The 17836-nt window shown below is 54.2% G+C and overlaps 1 protein-coding gene across 1 annotated transcript in view; it reads right to left on the reverse strand.

The window, feature by feature from the left end:
• ARHGAP44 (Rho GTPase activating protein 44) overlaps positions 1-17836 on the reverse strand; it is a 142386-nt gene that overhangs the window by 2530 nt on the left and 122020 nt on the right. The window contains exons 14-19 of the mRNA XM_060135668.1: positions 17549-17662; positions 16855-16946; positions 15033-15213; positions 7569-7790; positions 5927-6072; positions 2348-2728 (exon numbers count right to left, since the gene is read on the reverse strand). Coding sequence (XP_059991651.1) covers positions 2348-2728; positions 5927-6072; positions 7569-7790; positions 15033-15213; positions 16855-16946; positions 17549-17662 — 1136 coding nt within the window. The remainder of the gene's footprint in view (positions 1-2347; positions 2729-5926; positions 6073-7568; positions 7791-15032; positions 15214-16854; positions 16947-17548; positions 17663-17836) is intronic.

Consider the following 17836-nt stretch of genomic DNA (forward strand, 5'->3'; position numbering starts at 1 on the left):
AGCGTAACCCCGGGCGGTTTCCTACCCTGCCTGGGCCTCAGCAGTCGCTGGGGGGATAACAGGCGGGAAGGTGCCTGCAGGTGAGGCAGGTGAAGGATGTGCAGCCCCGAGGCGAGCTGCCCAGCTGCCATCCTGGCCGCTCCCTTGGACACCTGAGCCAGAAGCCGACTCAGGTAGCCTAAGCCTGGGGCGGGGAGAAGGCCCACTGGCTGCCGGGAAACGGGAGGCCTGTCTCTGTGTCAGAGGCCCCAGAAGGGCCTGTCCCGGGGCCCGTGTGGACGCCGGACGCCCTGGAGCTGTGGCTCTCAGGGGTCTGCAGCCCGCAGCTCAGCAGCTTCTCTGGGGGGGACCCTCCCCTGCTTTGCTCTGGCTGCCCCTGACTGAGGAGGCCAAGACACTTGCTTCCTCCGGCTTCCTTCCTGTTCTTGCCTTAGTTTTCCTTTTGAGCATCTACTTACAGGAGGAGGAGACCAGGCAGAAACTGGTAGCAAAGGCTCTCAGAGTATTTCATTGAGTGGGACAGAAAGGCCCTGGCTGGCTCTATACACTGGGGAAAAACAGCTCAGGGTAAATTCTAGAACGAACACTATGGACTCTTCAGGATTTGCCAACCGTCCTAGCCGGAGCTCAGGCTCCAGGCCCCGCGGTGGAGGATGCACCCATGGCAGCAGGCGGGTCCTGTCCCCGGGGCCCTTCCCTGAACCAGGGGTGCACATGCACCTCCCCGACACTGGGCACCTGTCGGTAGCAGGTCAGCCAGTGACACAAGGACACATGGGATGAGGGACAGGACTGTCACCCCCTCAATCTAAACCAAAATGGGTGGGGGGAGCAGCTGGGATTAGGTGACTGGCCAGAGAAGGGTCGGGAGGCCTGTTTCTCCTCCATCTCCTCCCTCAGAAAAGAAAGGAGGAGGCCACTGAGCCTCAAGGCCGCGGAGGCTGCCGTGCAGGTCGGGGTGCATGCAGAGCGCGGGGCTGCGGCCTGGCTGCGAGCGGAGGGGCGAGGCCGGGACCGCTTACCCTGGAATCCCCCTCACGTATCCACAGCTGCGGCCCCCGTGTCACACAGCTGCGAGGACACAGCGACAGGATTCAGAGAAAGGAATAAATACGATGAGACGAATGGAACAGACCATGCCCAGCATCACAGTCAGACGGACCACAGTAAACCATCACCGACCACGCGGCTCAGACCCCCGCCCGCCCTGCGGGACTACGGGCCAGGCTGCCGCCGCCAGAGGACATCGGGACAGGACAGACGGGGCATGAGATGACTACTAAAGGGCAGTCGCTCTGAGCCGGGCGGGAGGGAAGGGGGCCGTCACACCTCCCCTGGGCCCCTCCCATCCATCAAGGGCTCCTCGAGAACCACCAGCGGGAAGTGGCGCTCACTGGTTATAACTTTTCCTTAGCTTTGTATAAGCCTCAGGGTGGGTGGAGCACCCGGACCTGCACTGTTTATCACAGCAAAGATAGAGCGGCCGCATCACCGGACGGCCTCTCGGCACAGTGTGCGCCTCCGCCCCACCGCGCACGCGCGCCGGGCCGGCCCTTCCTGCGCAGCGAGGCGCAAAGCCCGCAGGCTCACCTCCAGCTGATGGAGGAGAAAACGGCGCGCCTGGAGAGGGACATGGCGGCAAAAGCACGACCCCTTAGAAGTCCCAGGGCACCCGGACCCAGGGCCAAACTGCTCTCAAGAGTGTGTGTGTGTGTGTGTGTGTGTGTGTGTCTGGTATACATGTGTGTATGTGGGGTGTGTGTGTATCTGGTGTGTGTGTGTGTATGTGGTGTGCATGTGTGTGGTGTGTGTATGTGGTGTACATGTGTGTATGTGGGGTGTGTGTGTGTGTTATGCTTACACACTTTCCTGGAGGAAAACAGCTCGTCTTTGACTTTAAATTTAAAGCAAAACTAAATTTAGTCCTCGTGGGCTTCTCCAACCAGGGGGCAGCATCTTTTCTGAAACTGACCGTATTTCTAAACACGTATTGCTAGAAAAACAGTTTTCTAATAAGGCTTCTTTAGCGAAGAGGGAAAAAACAGCCTCCGCTCTGCCATCACAATCCAGCCACCCTGCAGCAGCCCCTCTAGGATGCAGGGTGCTCAGCCCCCAGGTGAAGAGTAGGACCAGAACCCTGGGCTGGCGGGTGTTCAGGTGGGAGAAATACCCCAGGGAGCCCCCCTCCCCGCCCCCCCGCAGGACAACCGGCCACCAGGGCTTTCCACGGCCTCACGGGGGCTTCTAAGGAGACCAGCCCGGGTGCCACACGCGTGGCACAGCAGGACCATCCCCGGCAAGCAGGGTGCACTAAGGCTCACGGAGACGCTGCACGCGCGGCGGTTACCTGTGGACATGCTCTCCCCGGGGGACACGCCGTCCAGCGCGGGTTGCTCAGCAGACTGCGGGCTGGAGGCTGTGAGGCTGACGGCGGGTGGCTCGGGGGGCGGCAGCGTGGGCCTCTGCCGGGGCTTCGGGGTGGGCCGCGACTTGCTGAGAGCGCCCACGAAGCCGGAGGGGGAGGCCAGCGGGGGCGCCGCGGCCGCCGGGGAGAGCTGGCCCGAGGCCAGGGAGTACCCCGGGGGGCAGCTCAGTCCGTAGGGTGATGGGGTGCTGGGGGGCGTGGGGGACAGGCTGAGTGGGGACGGCTGGCCGGCAGGCGTCTCAGGCAGGGACCCCGGCTGGCCAAAGGGGACCTTGGGCGGAATGGGCGCCAGCTTCTTGGACACTGAAAGAGGAGGCACAGAACATGGGGTTCGGTGACACCCATCATCCCTGTGGCTGCCAGCGAGCTCCCCCCCGCCTCCACCCCCAGCTCCTGCCACGCTGAGAGCAGCCAGCACCGTTTCTTAACATTCACCTAGAACCGCATATCCGCCCATCTGTTCACTCATTTCTCCTCCTCTCTCCTGGATTCCTGCTATGATCAGCACACACTCCCCCCCACCCCACCCCCCACCCCCCCACCCCAGCCCCAGCCAAACGGGAGAACACATTTCCCATGCCCAGGCCGAGGCTGAGTTCCCAGGCTCCTCCCATCACTTCAAAGTGGTGCACCTAACAGGGGGGCTCCGAGGAGGGCGGAGTCTGGGACGCAGCATCCAGGACGGGACGACTAGGGATTGGCTTGCGGCAGTGGACCCTGGACAGAGCAACCGTCCTCGGGGCGGGAAGCTCTGACTTTTGGCTGAACCTGCCCAGTGGCTCTGGGATCCCGTAACGGTGACCTATGACCAAGTCCTCTGGCCACAGAGGCCCAGAGCCTCCATCGCGCTGCCTGTCTTGCCCTGCGCTTCCCTTCAGTCCTGCGGACTTGCCTCAGAAATGCTTTCCCTTCAAGAACCCGGGGTGTAGACGTGTACAGACCTGCACTGTCTGTTCTAAGTGCATCACTGCCCCCACCCCTCTGCACCGCTTTCATTCCCCTCTTTTTATTTACTTAGTCATGCTAAAGGGTGACAAACGCATTATGCCTTTAAATGGAAAGGAACTGGCGAGGATGACAAATTCTAATATTTAGAAGATCCCTTGGTGGACGAATGTCTCGAGAAAGTGATCACTCATCTCTCAGATTGAGGGCTGGCTGTGGGTAGCACTTACCCTCGAGGAAACTGTCTTTTTAAGCCCTCAAGGAGGCATCGTTTTCCCCCCTACTCCCCACCCCGCCGACGGAACAGAATCTGTTCCAACGATGCTGCGTGCACCTCCCTGGCTCCTTGGTGCGGAAAAGTAAGGGTCCCGCTCTCCTGAGTCCCATCAACTTGGGTTCAAATTCCTATCCCGTCTCACCTGCTGCAAGCTGGGGGATTTTATTTAAACCTCTTGTATGGCCTTCCCTGGTGGCACCGTGGTTGAGAATCTGTTTGCCAATGCAGGGGACACAGGCTCGAGCCCTGGTCCGGGAAGATCCCACATGCTGTGGAGCAACTCAGCCCATGCACCGCAACTACTGAGCCTGTGCTCTAGAGCCCACGAGCCACAACTACTGAGTCTGCGTTCCACAACTACTGAAGCCTGCATGCCTAGAGCCTCTGCTCCACAACAAGAAAAGCCACCGCCATGAGAAGCCCGCGCACCGCAACGAAGAGTAGCCCCCGCTCGCTGCAACTAGAGAAAGCCCGCGCACAGCAACGAAGACCCAACACAGCCAAAATAAATTTTTTAAAAATAATAAATAAATAAACCTTTGGTATGCACTGGAAAGAATCACATTTCCTCCACAGGACTGTAATCATTACATGGGATCATGTATGTCAAGCACCACACAGTCATGACTTAAAACCACTTTTCAGCCCTACTGGCTGACGCAGGCATTACGCGCTTCTCATCCAGTGGAGACTCTAGGGGTCAGTGCTTGAACACGTCTTCCCCCGAGGGAGCCGGAACACGGGGGATGCAGTGACATCACCGTGATGTCTGTGGTGACATTTACCACCCCAGGCAGGGACAGGCCTAGGTCATGATGTAAGACTGTAGGCACATCGTCAAAGGACTGAGGGGGTACGGAACAAAAGTCAGTGTGCCACTTGCGGGCAAGGGTGTGCCTTTCAAATGATGGTGCTGAGCTGCTGAACGTCACCTGGGAAACCCCTGCCTGGGTCCAATGGGCTGTGAAGAACGAGAGGGCCAATGTCCCACTGGCTTTGGGGAGCCGCGTGGCCTGGAGCCCCGACCCCACTGGACAGGAGAACTGCCTAGTCATCACCCTGCCCTGCACAGCTGGGGGAGGGTTAAAAGCCGTGTAAACTAAGACGGCCAGAGAATTCGATCAGGACCGCAAGGGAAACGTGTTATTGCTGGCTAAAGCCCTGGCGCGCTCAAATCCCTCCACTGCCACTTTGGCCAACCTCCTGTGTTGCAAGGTGCCCTCACGTGACCCTCGGTGTCCTGAGCTCACCACAGGCGGTCCAGCAGCAACACCCTTGTACTACGGTTCCACGTTCACCTGTCTGCAGAGGCCATGTCTGCTGCTGTTAGAGCCTCGGGGCTCTCTACACATAGCAGAGGCTCAACAAACATTTGTAGGGCGTATAAGGGATGAATGGGGGTGAGTAGGATGGAAGGGCTGGGTGAGGGCAGGCTCGGATGATGGGCTCACACAGCAGCCCGCAGCCGGGAGGGGCCCTGTGTCAGGATAAGGAGAACCAGCCCGGTCCCACGTCCCGGAGCTAAAGGCACACGAAGCCGGACAGGCCTGAACTGAGGACAAATCAGACGATGTGCTGTGTTAAGCACCTTACAGACTTCGTCATGACAGAAGGTGAACAAAAAGGTGGCTCTGATTAACACACGTTCCACGCAGCCCCCATTTATGAAATATCACCAGGGAGCATGTCTCGGCTTTGGGGAATCATTTCAGGGAGAATAACGGGGCCTTTTGCAGTGGGTTTCAGTGGCAGAAATCTGGGGTGGGCAGCTCATGGGCCAGTGGACAAACGCGCAGGCCTCCACTAAAGAAATATCAAAGGGCAGGCCTCCTGCAGAAACAGTCTCAATTCCGCTCTGTGTCCCCTTCTACAAATAATCCAGGGGTAGGCAGCTGGGCTGGACCCCAGCTGGGGCAGGGGGCTCCTGGGGAAGACTCCACACTGCATTTTAACTGGTGGTGGGAAGCCTGGCAGAGTCGATGAAGACACGTGTCACCCTGGGTGATGATTCTGCAGAAAGGTCCTGGTGGACGGGAAGCAGAGCCCCGTGTCTGCCCCCACCACACCCCCGAGCCCACTGTTCAAATGAGTAAACTGAGGAATAACGATGCAACGACCCCTCTTGGGGTTGGCTAACTTCCCAAAGCTCTCAGGCGCAGTAATTTTTCGTGAAACCAGTTTCTAAATCTCCGTGAGAATGGAGGGAAATGTTCCCAGGCGGTGTGACAGCTCTCTGGCCCGAGCCCCCCAAGCCCCCCGAGCCGGCGGCAGTGACATACCCTTCCGGAGGGTGTGAGGACTCTGGTCTGCGGGCAGCTGGCTGGGGCTGGCGCCTGGCTGCATCGCTGCACTGGGCGTCCCCTGGCTGGAACCTGGACTCCCTTTCTGCCCAGATCCTGGAGAAAGTTCCTTGCTTTTAGAAGTGCTGAAACACAGGACAAAAGAAAGCCCCTGAACTCAGGTAACTTCAGCATCAGCGCTGTGAACGGAACACAGGTTCCTCTAGGCAGGTATGGTCCTCTCAGCCCTTCTGAAAGCCTTCCAAGATGCCCACGGAGGTGACCGTCCTCTCTTGGGGCTCTGAGGGCCTGGGTTCCACCCTCATCCCTGTGTGGCACCCGTGGCCAGCTCCCTCTCCTGGTCTCTGCTCTCTCTCCAGCAGGAGACCATCCCAGCAAGTCTCCTATTTGTCCATTTCCTCTGCCAACCATCAGCTGCTGCTTCCTGCCGACTCCCTCTCCCCTCCCACATCCCTCAAACGAAACTGAAGCCCATGAGTCCCAGCCGGAGCTGGCGACCCCTCGTCCTCTCCAGTGGAGCTATCAGGGTCACTACCCGCCCCCCCAACTCTGATTGTCGCTTCCCCATTTCTCAGGGAAAATACCTTCTACTCATTAAAAAAAAAAAAAAAAAAAAAAAACCCTGCAATCCCTTCACTTAGGGGGTTGGTTTTTTTGTGTGTGTGTGTCTGTGCGTGTGTCTGTGTGTGTCTCTCTGTGTGTGTGTCTGTGCTCGCACGTGTACACGCGAAGACTGGTTTGAGAGGTTCGGCTTCCCAGAGTCTCCGAAGTGTTTTCAGCGGTGGCTATGGAGGGATACTGCGCACCCTAACAGAATGCACAGTGCCTCTGAGTGCAGGAACTTTCCTGCTTCTCTGAACTGCTGTTTTAGGACAGACAGAAACAAACGGCAAAGCAGTCTCCTGTTCAATCCCCACTCCTAGAATCTCCTCTGACCACGTCCCTTTCAAGGAAGGGCCAGGGATGGCCTCCTTCCCCCGCGCCCCTGGGTGCGAACGACCACGTGCCGTGACGTGTGCCTTGATGGCTCAGATGGCGTTTTTCATCTTTGGAGCGACAAGGGCTGCCCTGCATAAAAGTTCATGGAACTAGCGCTGGAATGAGCATGCTTCCCGTCTTCCTTCTTCCTCTGCAAGAACGAGACGCAGTCACACCACAGGCTGCAGAGATCACCAGGCCCAGCGTGACCACGGCACCTCCACTCTTTACCTGATTCGCACCCATTTTAGCAGTAAAATGGTCCCTATGCGTCTAAAGGTAGAGGAGAGGAAGGGAGAAACACTGAAATTCTAAATTTCAAAATAGGGAAGCTGTAATAGCATAGGAGGGGGACACAGGGAGCTGGGGACTCAGATTCCTCGCCTGGCCTTAGCAAGCCTGGCCTTAGCAAGCTGTTCTGGGAAAGCCTGGCCTCCATCTGATGATAATCCAGGGGTCTGTGAATGCCTTACCTGCTGCAGAAGCCAAACCAGGATGCTTAGAAAAGGGGGGGAAATGACCAGCTCCAAGAGGCTTTGAGTGGGTGCAGCAAACCCAGACCAGCACTGTGGTCTGTGCACCGCAGGCCAGGCTGACCCAGGCCAGGGGGTTGGTGGGGGGAGGACGACAGCGCCCTGCTTACCTGATCCGCTCAGCCCCAGGCTGGAGGCCGAGGCCGGATGGAGAGAGCGCGGGCACCGCGGGGCCGTCGGGGGGCTGCTCCGGGAGGGGCGACGGCAAGGGCGGGGCGAGCTCCGCGGATGGGGCTGGGGGCTGCATGGTAGGCGGGGCGCAGGACGCCTTCCGGCCGGCCGAGGAGCCTCTTCGAGCCACCCACGACGTGTCCATGACCCTCACGCCCATGCTGGCCAGGGACAGAGAGACCCAGGCTTAGCCGCGCGCGTGCCGGGCGCCGGGGTTCCCACCCCCACAAGCGCCCCGCAGCGCATCCCGAGCATCTCCTGGACCAGGGAAGCGAGGCAGCTGCCAGCCGTGCTCCACGGACAGAGGTGCTCGAGCATCCCGGCAGCTCCAGGCGGGGCTCCCACCAGCGGCCCGGGCACCGCTGGCCTTAGGACCACTGCCTGCCCAACGAGCTCCCCAGAATCCAAGCTTCCCTCAGAGCAGAGAGCGGCCTCACTGGGGGGCACCCACTCCTCCCAAGTGGGAGGTGGAGGTGGGCGGGACAGCGAGGGAGGGGCAGCCTCAGACCACCACAGGGCACCAGCCAGCAGGGGACATCTAAACATTCATCTTTCTTCTTTTTGCCACTTGGGGATAGAGAGCACGGGACAGACGCGGGACTCCTGCGCCAGCCCCAGGGTGCTGGCTGAGCTACAACCTCCGCAGGGTCTACACGGCAGGGAAGGGCTGATCGTGCCTCTGGTCAGGCTCCACCCCGACTCCATTTAAACGAGGGGAAGACAGACAGCTTCGAGTAAATCGGCCAAAGCAACCAGCCACACACATTCACCCCCTTGCAGAGCTCCCTAAGGCACAGCTCGCTTAGTGGTCAGAGACTGAGCGTGGCCTCGCAGCTACCCAAGGATACCGTACCTTTGGATTTTCCTAAGGCTGCAGGGACAGAAACATACAGATATTAGTGTGGAGAAAACTGCGCCCTCCTTGGGACACAGAGCTTGTCCCTGTCAAGGTCTGTCTTGTCTCTTGTGTCTGTCAAGGCTAAGCCTGGGGCTTTTACTGAAATGGTTTCAGTTTAGCTGGTCTCTCTCGTTAAAGTGACTTTTCTGTTTGTACGGGTGAAAAATCATCCTACCCCTGCAGGGGAATAAAGGGAGAAGCCAAAGAGCTGACACTGGTCAGGAATAAGGGAGGAAAAAAATCCATGGACGCGGCAGCCCGCTCTCTTCTCAGTTAATGATTTAGAAGGTGGTTAATGCCTTCCTCGGGTCTAGGAGGTAACTGGTTCCACGGTACACAGTCGAGGCCTTCACTGACTAAGGCCAGAGCCAATTCTTCCAGTATCAAGGGAGACACGGACCTTCACGCAGGGAGAACACCAGCCAGCACCGGTCTCCCCTGCGTACGTACACAGAGGGTCGTACTCACACCCACGCTGGTCAGAAGCAAAGCGCTATTACACCATGACATTCTAGCCACCTCACAGAGGGGCAGCAAGAGTCACAGAAAAGGTCCACGTTTGGGGATCAGCTGTAGCAGGTGGGATGTGGGTCCTTTAAGGAAATGTGCAGGGACGGACCCTCCGTGAGGCGCACAGAGGAGAACAATGCTACAGCCGCGCACACAGGGGACGGACGGCTTCTGACACACTTTCCCCTGGGGGCGGGGACCCACAGACCCCTTCCTGTCGAGTGTCACTGTTAATATTTCTCATCTCCAAGGCATCTTGGGGGGTCTCTCTCCAGGAACCACCTTGCAAGTCATCTTGCTTCTGAGGACCCTCCACCAATACACAAGCACCTTCTACACGAGATCGAATCACCCCTGGAGGCCACTCAAAACTCTGGGACAGGGTCCGACTGCGTCCCCCGGTATTTAAAGTGGGCTGCAGGGGGGTATCAAACTATGCCCCTTGGGCTTCCAAGTTTGTCAGGCTGAAAAAGAGCAAACGGCTTAACATGCCACTTGGGGAAGCAAACTGATACCGCTCAGCTGCAGTGTCGGCAAGGAGGGCGGGATTTATCCCGCGGTGACCAACAGAAGCCCTAGAGGCTGGGGGTCTCGCGCTGTGCTCTCTTCCTTACCCTGTTATCTCTCACTTAGGAAGACCTTCCCCATCTGGGATGGGGGGCGTGGGCTTTGGGATCAGGGCTGGTGGGGGACACCTTCTATTTCCAAACACACCTTCCAGCACTGGTGACCCCAGACACCAGGCTCCCTGGTGATCTTCTCCTGGCTTACCCAGGGGAGGGCATGGTCGGGGGGGAGGACCAACGAGACCCGCTACATATCACCATCGGCAAAGCACCAGCAACCAACAGTCCAGAGGTGAAATGCACACGCCTGCTTTTATAAGGAGACGGCTGTGCCGACTGTGATCACCACTCTCCCAGCGGAAGTGACTTTCATATGGGAAGCCGCGTCCTCTGTGTCCAGGAAACACGCATCAAAGGTTCACTGACATTTTCAAAAGGCAATAAAAATCTTTTTTTTCTTTTTCAAGTCTTTGTATAGACATACACTTCTATTTCACTTGGGTAAGTATCTAGGGATAGAATGGCTGCATCACATGGTGGGTCAATGTTTAACTTTTGCAGAAGCTGCTGAAGTGTTTTCCAAAGTGGTTGTTCTATTTTACAGTCCTGCCTGTATTCTGTGAGCGTCCTAGTTCCTTCATATAAAAGGCAAGAAAAATCTTTACAGAGCGAATCAATCACAGGGGCAACAGCAAGACGCTCAGAGGCCTCAAAGCATATTACCTTCAGAAGCAAATGAAGATTCGCTTGGAAGATTGGTAGATGCAAGTGTCTGAACGTCTAGCTAGAACTCCATCCAAAGACAAAAATTACAAAATTGCTTGGCCTGCTGCTGAGAGGGGGGAGCTATTCAGAGGTGGAAGAATACAACCAGGTTATGTAAGCAGGTCACAAGTTTCTGCTCATTGTTTTATCACATAAAGCAGCAACAGTGGCCAGAATCAAAGAACTTGCGTGTTATTTAAAAATAACTGGGGCTTCCCTGGTGGCGCAGTGGTTAAGAATCCGCCTGCCAGTGCAGGGGACACGGGTTCGAGCCCTGGTCCGGGAAGATCCCACATGCCGCGGAGCAACTAAGCCAATGCGCCACAACTACTGAGCCCGCGTGCCACAACTACTGAAGCCCGCGCGCCTAGAGCCCGTGCTCCGCAACAAGAGAAGCCACCGCAGTGAGAAGCCGGCGCACTGCAACGAAGAGTAGCCCCCGCTCGCCACTAGAGAAAGCCCGCGCGCGGCAACGAAGACCCAACACAGCCTAAATAAATAAATAAATAATAAAATAAAATAAGAATGACCAAGTTCAATCAATCAGAAACAACCAACTCCCTCAGAAGTCACTGCACAGATACCCACATCTCGTATGGATGTCAAAGATTTCCCACGGCCACTGCTTCCGGTGAAAACGAGAGGAGCTTGGTTTTCGGACCCCTTTATGGCTGAATCAAGGGAGAAGCGAGAAGCCAGAGGCCAGGAAGAACCTCCGAGAAGCAAAGGGTTTGGACATCAATAAGCAGAAGGCAGGGGCACGTGGCAGAGTCCAGGAGGGCACCTGGGCAGAGCCTCCCTTCTGGACTTCCTGGGTCTTCTAAAGAGGGAGCCAGGTGACGGGAGGCGAGCGCCTGCAGCATGTGGGGAGCTGACCCTGAGACGCGTGGCTCCCTTTAGGGTAAGGTGACGAGGGGCAGGGAATTCAGGCTTCTCACGCCTGCTCGCCCTCAGGATTAACGCAGGGCAGCTGGCAAACCCTCACCTTGGCGAGGCAGCCCCGCTGAAGCCTACTTCACCCTGCTTCACTCCTCCCAGTCTACAGGGACCTCACGTTTGCAGGGAACTTACCCTAAGCTGCACTTTGCATTTTTCCATGAGAGACTGTATCATGGAACAGGTCTCCTTGATTCAGGAAACGGAATGGCATTCCTGTTTTAAAGTCTGTAACCTGGCAGGCCACACAGGGAAAAGAGAAGATCTAGGACTTTAAAAATTAGGAGAAAAAGGCCTGCCCCAGGAAAAAAAAAAAAATTCTGAAAGTTGGAGATTCCAGCATAAGAACAGGTATCTACAGAGAGAACACATGTATGACTGAGAACAGAAGTTTGCTGTGGACCGTTCCAGGTGATGAGCTGTCAGGAGTTAGTGGTTGTTTTCTGGTTTTCTTTTGACCTCTGTAGGGTTGACATCTGTCATGCTGTTTTTATTTTATTCATTTTTGGCTGTGCTATGCGGCACGTGGGATCTTAGTTCCCTGACCAGGGATTGAACCCGTGCCCCCTGCAGTGGAAGCGCAGAGTCCTAACCACTGGACCGCCAGGGAACCCCCCTGTCATGCTGTTTTTGAATCCTGGTCAGGAACAGTCCTAACCAGAGATGTCAGCCAACGTATGGCTTTGAGGTATTCAAGTCTACAGAGATCGGAAAGGTTGAGATTTTTGTTCTAGAGATCAGTTACACTTGGGAAAGGACCCACCAAGAGAAAGGAGGAAAGAAAATCCGGTATCTCCCCAAAAACCCACAGAAGCGTTGGGAGTTCCCGCACCGTTTAGGGTGAACTTGGAGGTCGGGGAGCAGTGGCAGGACGGGTGCCAAGGTGAATGATGGATAAGAAGGATCCTAAAAATCCTGGCTGAGCCTTGTCTGAGGCCAAAATCCGGTATTTCCAGCTCCTCTAGGGATAATTCCTCTCCTAAATGCCTAACAACAAAGTTTCTTCACCTCCCCAGTACAAATAAAACCTGGGGTCACCTGGCAACAGTTCACAGACCTGGTCTCGCATCCACAGATGTGTAAATCCTGGAAATGTGGAAGCAGAGGCAGGGCCTGGGCCAAGAATGCACCTCCCAAAGGCCCAGCTGACCAATCCAACCCCCGCATATGAGTCAAGGTTTCCCCCGGTTCCCAGAACTTTCTAGGTAAGCTTGTTTTACCCCAGGTTTGGGCTCTCTCTGAAGTAACATTCCTGCACCCCCTGTCCACGACATAAACCCCTTTCCGAGTGGCTGTCTCTTGAAGGCTCTCCATCCTTCCACTAGGTCTGCAGAGGACCTCAATATCCACAACTGAAAAAAACAAGTCCCTTGGAACACGAGTTCTGACCGTCTCATGACAACAGGCTTTGTGATCTAATAAACTTGGGAAATGATGCCACAGGCCCTTGTGAAGATGCATGGCACGTCACAGTGCGTAAAAGACCCTGAGAAGCCATACACTCAAGAAAGGGGTTTCGACGTGTTGAATCCTGTGTTTCAGGAACACACGAGACCCCAGATTTCCCTCTCCTTGCCTCCTGCCCCAACATAACCTAGCATTAGTGGAACTAGCGTTCCATAGAGCACTGTTCAGATCGCTCCCGAACCTCTCAATTACATGTGCTTATTCCAAATTACAGAATGTCCAGGCTAAGGTCCGGGGGCAGGGGCGCTGGTGAGACAAGACCCCTGCAGAGCAGTTTCAAGCACAGGCTGAGGAGGAGTCACGCACTGAACTGAGCTCTGAGGGAGGCCGCTAGCCCTGGTGTAAACATCCTCGTGGATTCGGGGGCTGCTGTCGGCTGGCCCTGGTGGAGGCCCCCTAAGGACGAGAACGCAAGTGAAGTGGCTACAGGCACGTCAGGTTTCAGGACGGGAAAGAGCAGCTGCACCGAGCTGCACGGGGGCAGAACATTAGTATCCTTTTTTATTTTTTATTTTTTAACGCTTGTTCTGATTATCTTTAGTTGCATAACAAACAACCCTCGAAATTCAGTAGCTTATTGATCCGGGCCACAAATCCACAATTTGGGGAGAGTTTGGCAGGGACAGATTGACTAGTCTGCACAGCACTGAGGTGGTTTGACTTGTGCAGTTCTAGCCTCTGCGTACCCCTAAAAACCCTCTGGTGGTTAAGGCCCCAGCAGCATCTGGAAAGCTGCGTGTAGCCCCTGGGGCCCCAGTGGGATGGCAGTCTGTCCACGGAAATCCCAATAACCCCTGGCTCTTTATACTAAGAAGACCACACTGCAGGGGCCAGTGGATGTCCAACACCCTGAGATTCCACAGTGATAACTTTCTCATGGAGGTCACCTGGATGGCTTTTCAGAGGGGACTGGGAATCAGGGTGGAGCCAACCTCTGATGCAGAAACACTTGGGACCAAAGGACCAGAACTGCCCCTCTAGGGCATCCCCCACCACCACCGCAAGAGACACCTTCACACAGGAACTGAGTCGCTTAAAACTGAGTTTTAAAAACAAATTCCAATGCATTTGCTAGGTCTCTCGCTCTTTCTCTGCATCTCTGTCCTTCTCCCCCCTGAGGCAAAGATCAGATTCTAAGTATGCTCTTTTTTTTTTTTTAATAGATTGGTGAAATCTCCCCCTACTCCCTTTAACTTCTAAGAATTTCCAGCTTTTCTTCCCCCACCAGACAGAATACAATGAACAACAGCGCAGAGCAGAGAAACACCCCGCACCTGCCTCTCACGGGAAGGGTCTCTGGTGGGAAAGGGAACAAGCAGGGACACTGGACCTTGTGAACACTCCCCATCATCACAGGACACAGGTGTGGGTCTCCAAGGTCGACTCCCACTCAGAAGAGAAGAGGGGTGGAAAGTAAGACTCACGTACCTCCACAGTTCTGGGTTTTTCAACCTTTCCTCTGTAGGACACATGAGCCGATGACTCAAGCCCACGTACGTGGGTGCCAGGGCTGAGCTGACACCTCCCACGGATCAGCTGTGCTCGTTAGGAAACCTGCTTACGCCCATTTGACTTCTTATGGGAATCACATCATGCAATTACACATTATGTGAACTGATGTAACGTGGGTGCAGGAGGGTCATTCCTATGCGGATTAAGCTGGGCCCATTTATGAGTCTCGTAACAACCGCATCGAAGTAGGTGTAGGTGTCGATCATAAAAGACGGGAAAACAACTCTCGGAAACTTACAAGCATTTTACACTCAGATGGCTTCAAGGTTTAGGTTTTCAATCTGTTTTAAAGAGGCTGAAACTGGGAATGTTAAACTACACACTGCAGGTGTTACTGATGCCAGAATGTTGCTGAGGGGTGCAGACGAGCAGACCCATCGTCAGAATAAAACCGCTGAAGATTTGAGAATTGATGTACATTTGTAAATTTTCAGTCAAAATAAAGTGTGTAGTATCTTTTTTTTTCAGTGTCCCCTTTTGACCCACTTTTTTTTTTCTTTTGATGAGAACTAATCAATACTGATCACAACTGTCAGCTTGGAAGGCTGCACTTACTTCCGTCCTGAAGGGTGGGAAGCGAGCCTAGCACCCCGAATAGCACAGATGGAGGCATCAAGAATGGACTGACGTGCTACCAGACACAACCCACTCAAACTGCTGCTGGTAAGTGCAGCCTTCCTGTCATCCCATCTGAATCAACCCCTCCATCCCACAACCCCCAACACTGAGAAAGGGATGCTAGTTCATACCCATCCTTTTTGTAAAACTCCAGCATCATGTTATCCGTGGCAACGCTGAGGGGCCGGCGGGCCTGCTCGGGCTGGCGCCGGTCGGCAGGGTCCATGTCTGGGGAGGGCATCGAGCTGTAGTTGGCATTGTGGTTCACGTGCACCGGACTCCCGTAATTGCCCGTGATGTTGAACTCTATCTCTGCGGGGAAGACAGAATGGGTGCACATGGTCTGTGGGTCAGCCATCGCCTTCCTGGGCAGGAGGGAGATAGCAGAGATGGCCACTTCTTTATGTGTCACCCCTGAAAATCTTGTCCCACAGTTCAGTGTTAGATCATCTATTGATATTACTTCATCTTAATATAATTCATCCTATTACCAGGTGAACACATATGCTCACCTCGCGTGTAATACGATGGGCATTTAATAAAGCATTTTTCATCTGTGATTCACAAAACAAATTTAGCCAAATAGGAACAGATGGGTACTTTCTTTTTGAAAAAGGCAAAATAATCTATCTCAAACCTTATGTGTAAAAGTGAAATGCCAGAGTAGTCTAAATCATATCAGGAAAAAGAGCAATGCCCACTCTCAACACTGTTATTTGACACTACTGAAGAAGTGCTAGCCAATGCAATTAGTCAAGAAAAGAAAATAACAGGCAATATTATTATCTGTAGATGATGATGATGTCTTTCTGGAAAACCAAAGAGAAAAAGAAATTTTAAAGGATTAGAAATAGAAAGAGACCTAAGATTGCGGGCTATCAAATGGATTCTAGTCTCATCCTTTCCCGGTCACAGCCTATTTATGTGCCATGACAATGAATGAGCACAGAACTTACACAGAATTATGCCTTTAACTCCTACCTCCTATATTTCTTTATCCTGATTTCCTATCCTCACCCGACTGTGTCATCAATTGAACTCTCATTTCAGAGCTGTCACAGTCAAAACACATGAAGCCAAAAGACAATCAAACCTCTTTAATGTTAGATCAGCACTAAGTGATTACTTCTGATGAACAGAGCAGAGAATTATTAATATTATATCCCCACATGAGTTAATAGTCTGTTGTTGCACAGCCAAAAGCATACCCTTAATATTTACTAAACATAAGGTACAGTACTTTTTTAAAAAGCTAACACTGAATGTAGTGTAACAACTGCTGTCTGTCTCTTCAAAGCTGTCACCACTGCGAGTCATTCCCTTATCCAAGGGTGCTTTCACGCTAAGAACATTTATGAAACTCCATCTTAGGGAGCTGTCTTGAGAGCTTCATTTTGAACGAGGTACAAAAAAAGAATCTTGTTGCCTCTGAGCCCCATCTTCACATGCCGAGGGCAACTCCAAGGACACAGCCTAGCGCAATGAACGGATGGCACCCAGGTGATCCCTAAGCCCGGAATAAAAGTTCATGTTCACCTCAAATCCAGGTTCGTCCTCTGCATCTACAGAGCATCACATCTTTTTTTTTTTCTGCTTCAGCATTTCATGACTGACAGATTTAAAGACACTATGGTGTAGATGTTAGACCAATAAAATCTGACGGCATGGTTAGCACAGCACCTTCAGGCCAGAATTTCCCTTGACCAGGGATGAGAGTAAGAAGCTGACATGACTCGACCCCATTCCTGAGTGGTGTATGTGTGTGTGTGCGTGTGTGCGCGTGCGTGTGTGCGCATGTGTGCACGTGTGCTTGTGTGTAGGAGGATTAAAAACAAACCAATTATACACACACCTTTGGCCAGTGGTACTCAAAGGTTTCAGAGGTTCGGAACTCACAACGACACTCCCATTTTCCACAGGAGCCCACTCCCACACCCAGATGCTGTCACGTACCCCCGGGGAAGAACCAGTCTGCGTGCTGGATGATGGGCTCGATGACCCCGACGATCTGTAGCGAGACTGTGGTCATCATCTCCGTGATGTTCCTGTGAGCACAGGACAGAGCAGAGCAGGGCAGGGTGAGGTGAGCGGCCAAGGCAGGGAAGGGGCCCTGGACCAGAAGTCCGAGAGCAAGCATCCTCTCAGGAAGGACACTTCACCTTTCTGAACCTCTCTCCCCCTCTCCGGAATGCAGATACCCCAGAGGTCCTCCCTACAGGAGACGAGCAAGTAACATACTCAAAATCGCCAAGCATGAGGCACCTTTCGGTGTGAGGTATGATTCTCATAACTGCCGGGTTCATCCTCTTCCCAGCTCTGTTCTCCCTTTTGAGACAGCCCTCTGTCTCACAGATGCTGGGATGTGTGCTGTTCACAGGGGGCCAGGAAGAGCCTGCCGTGCCTAGTCTGACTCGGATGAGCTCAGAGAAGACCCTGACTGCAGGCCTAGCTCTGAGACTACCAACAGGAAAGCTCTGAAGATTGCCGGGTCTCCTCCTGAGTCTAAAGAAGGAGCAGGCCAAGACAGACACATGACCTGACACATACCTGAGGCTGGTGGATATCCGGGGCCCTGGCCATCCTGCCCAGGCCCCAGCAGCATCCTGCCCCCAACGTGACCCACACACCCCTTCCTCCCTGGTCTCACCCTTCCGCTTGTGGCCACAGCAAGTTGGGTCCTAAGACAATTGCCATGTTACTGGGAGTCATCTTGTTGACATCTTGATATTCTGAGAGTTTGGATAAAAACTTGATCAAGTATCTGAAAGGAAGGGAGAAGGGCCAGGTTTAACAAGGGCTCAAAACCAGCCGTGGTCCCTCAGCATCGGGTGGAAACTTCTCTTACTGATAACAAGATTCATACATCCTACAATATAATCAAGACGTGTCACGCGTCAGGACACGAGAATGCTCCAACAACAGACGGACTCAGCTC

The sequence above is a fragment of the Lagenorhynchus albirostris genome, chromosome 20 (genome assembly GCF_949774975.1).
Source record: "Lagenorhynchus albirostris chromosome 20, mLagAlb1.1, whole genome shotgun sequence".
NCBI lineage: Eukaryota > Metazoa > Chordata > Mammalia > Artiodactyla > Delphinidae > Lagenorhynchus > Lagenorhynchus albirostris.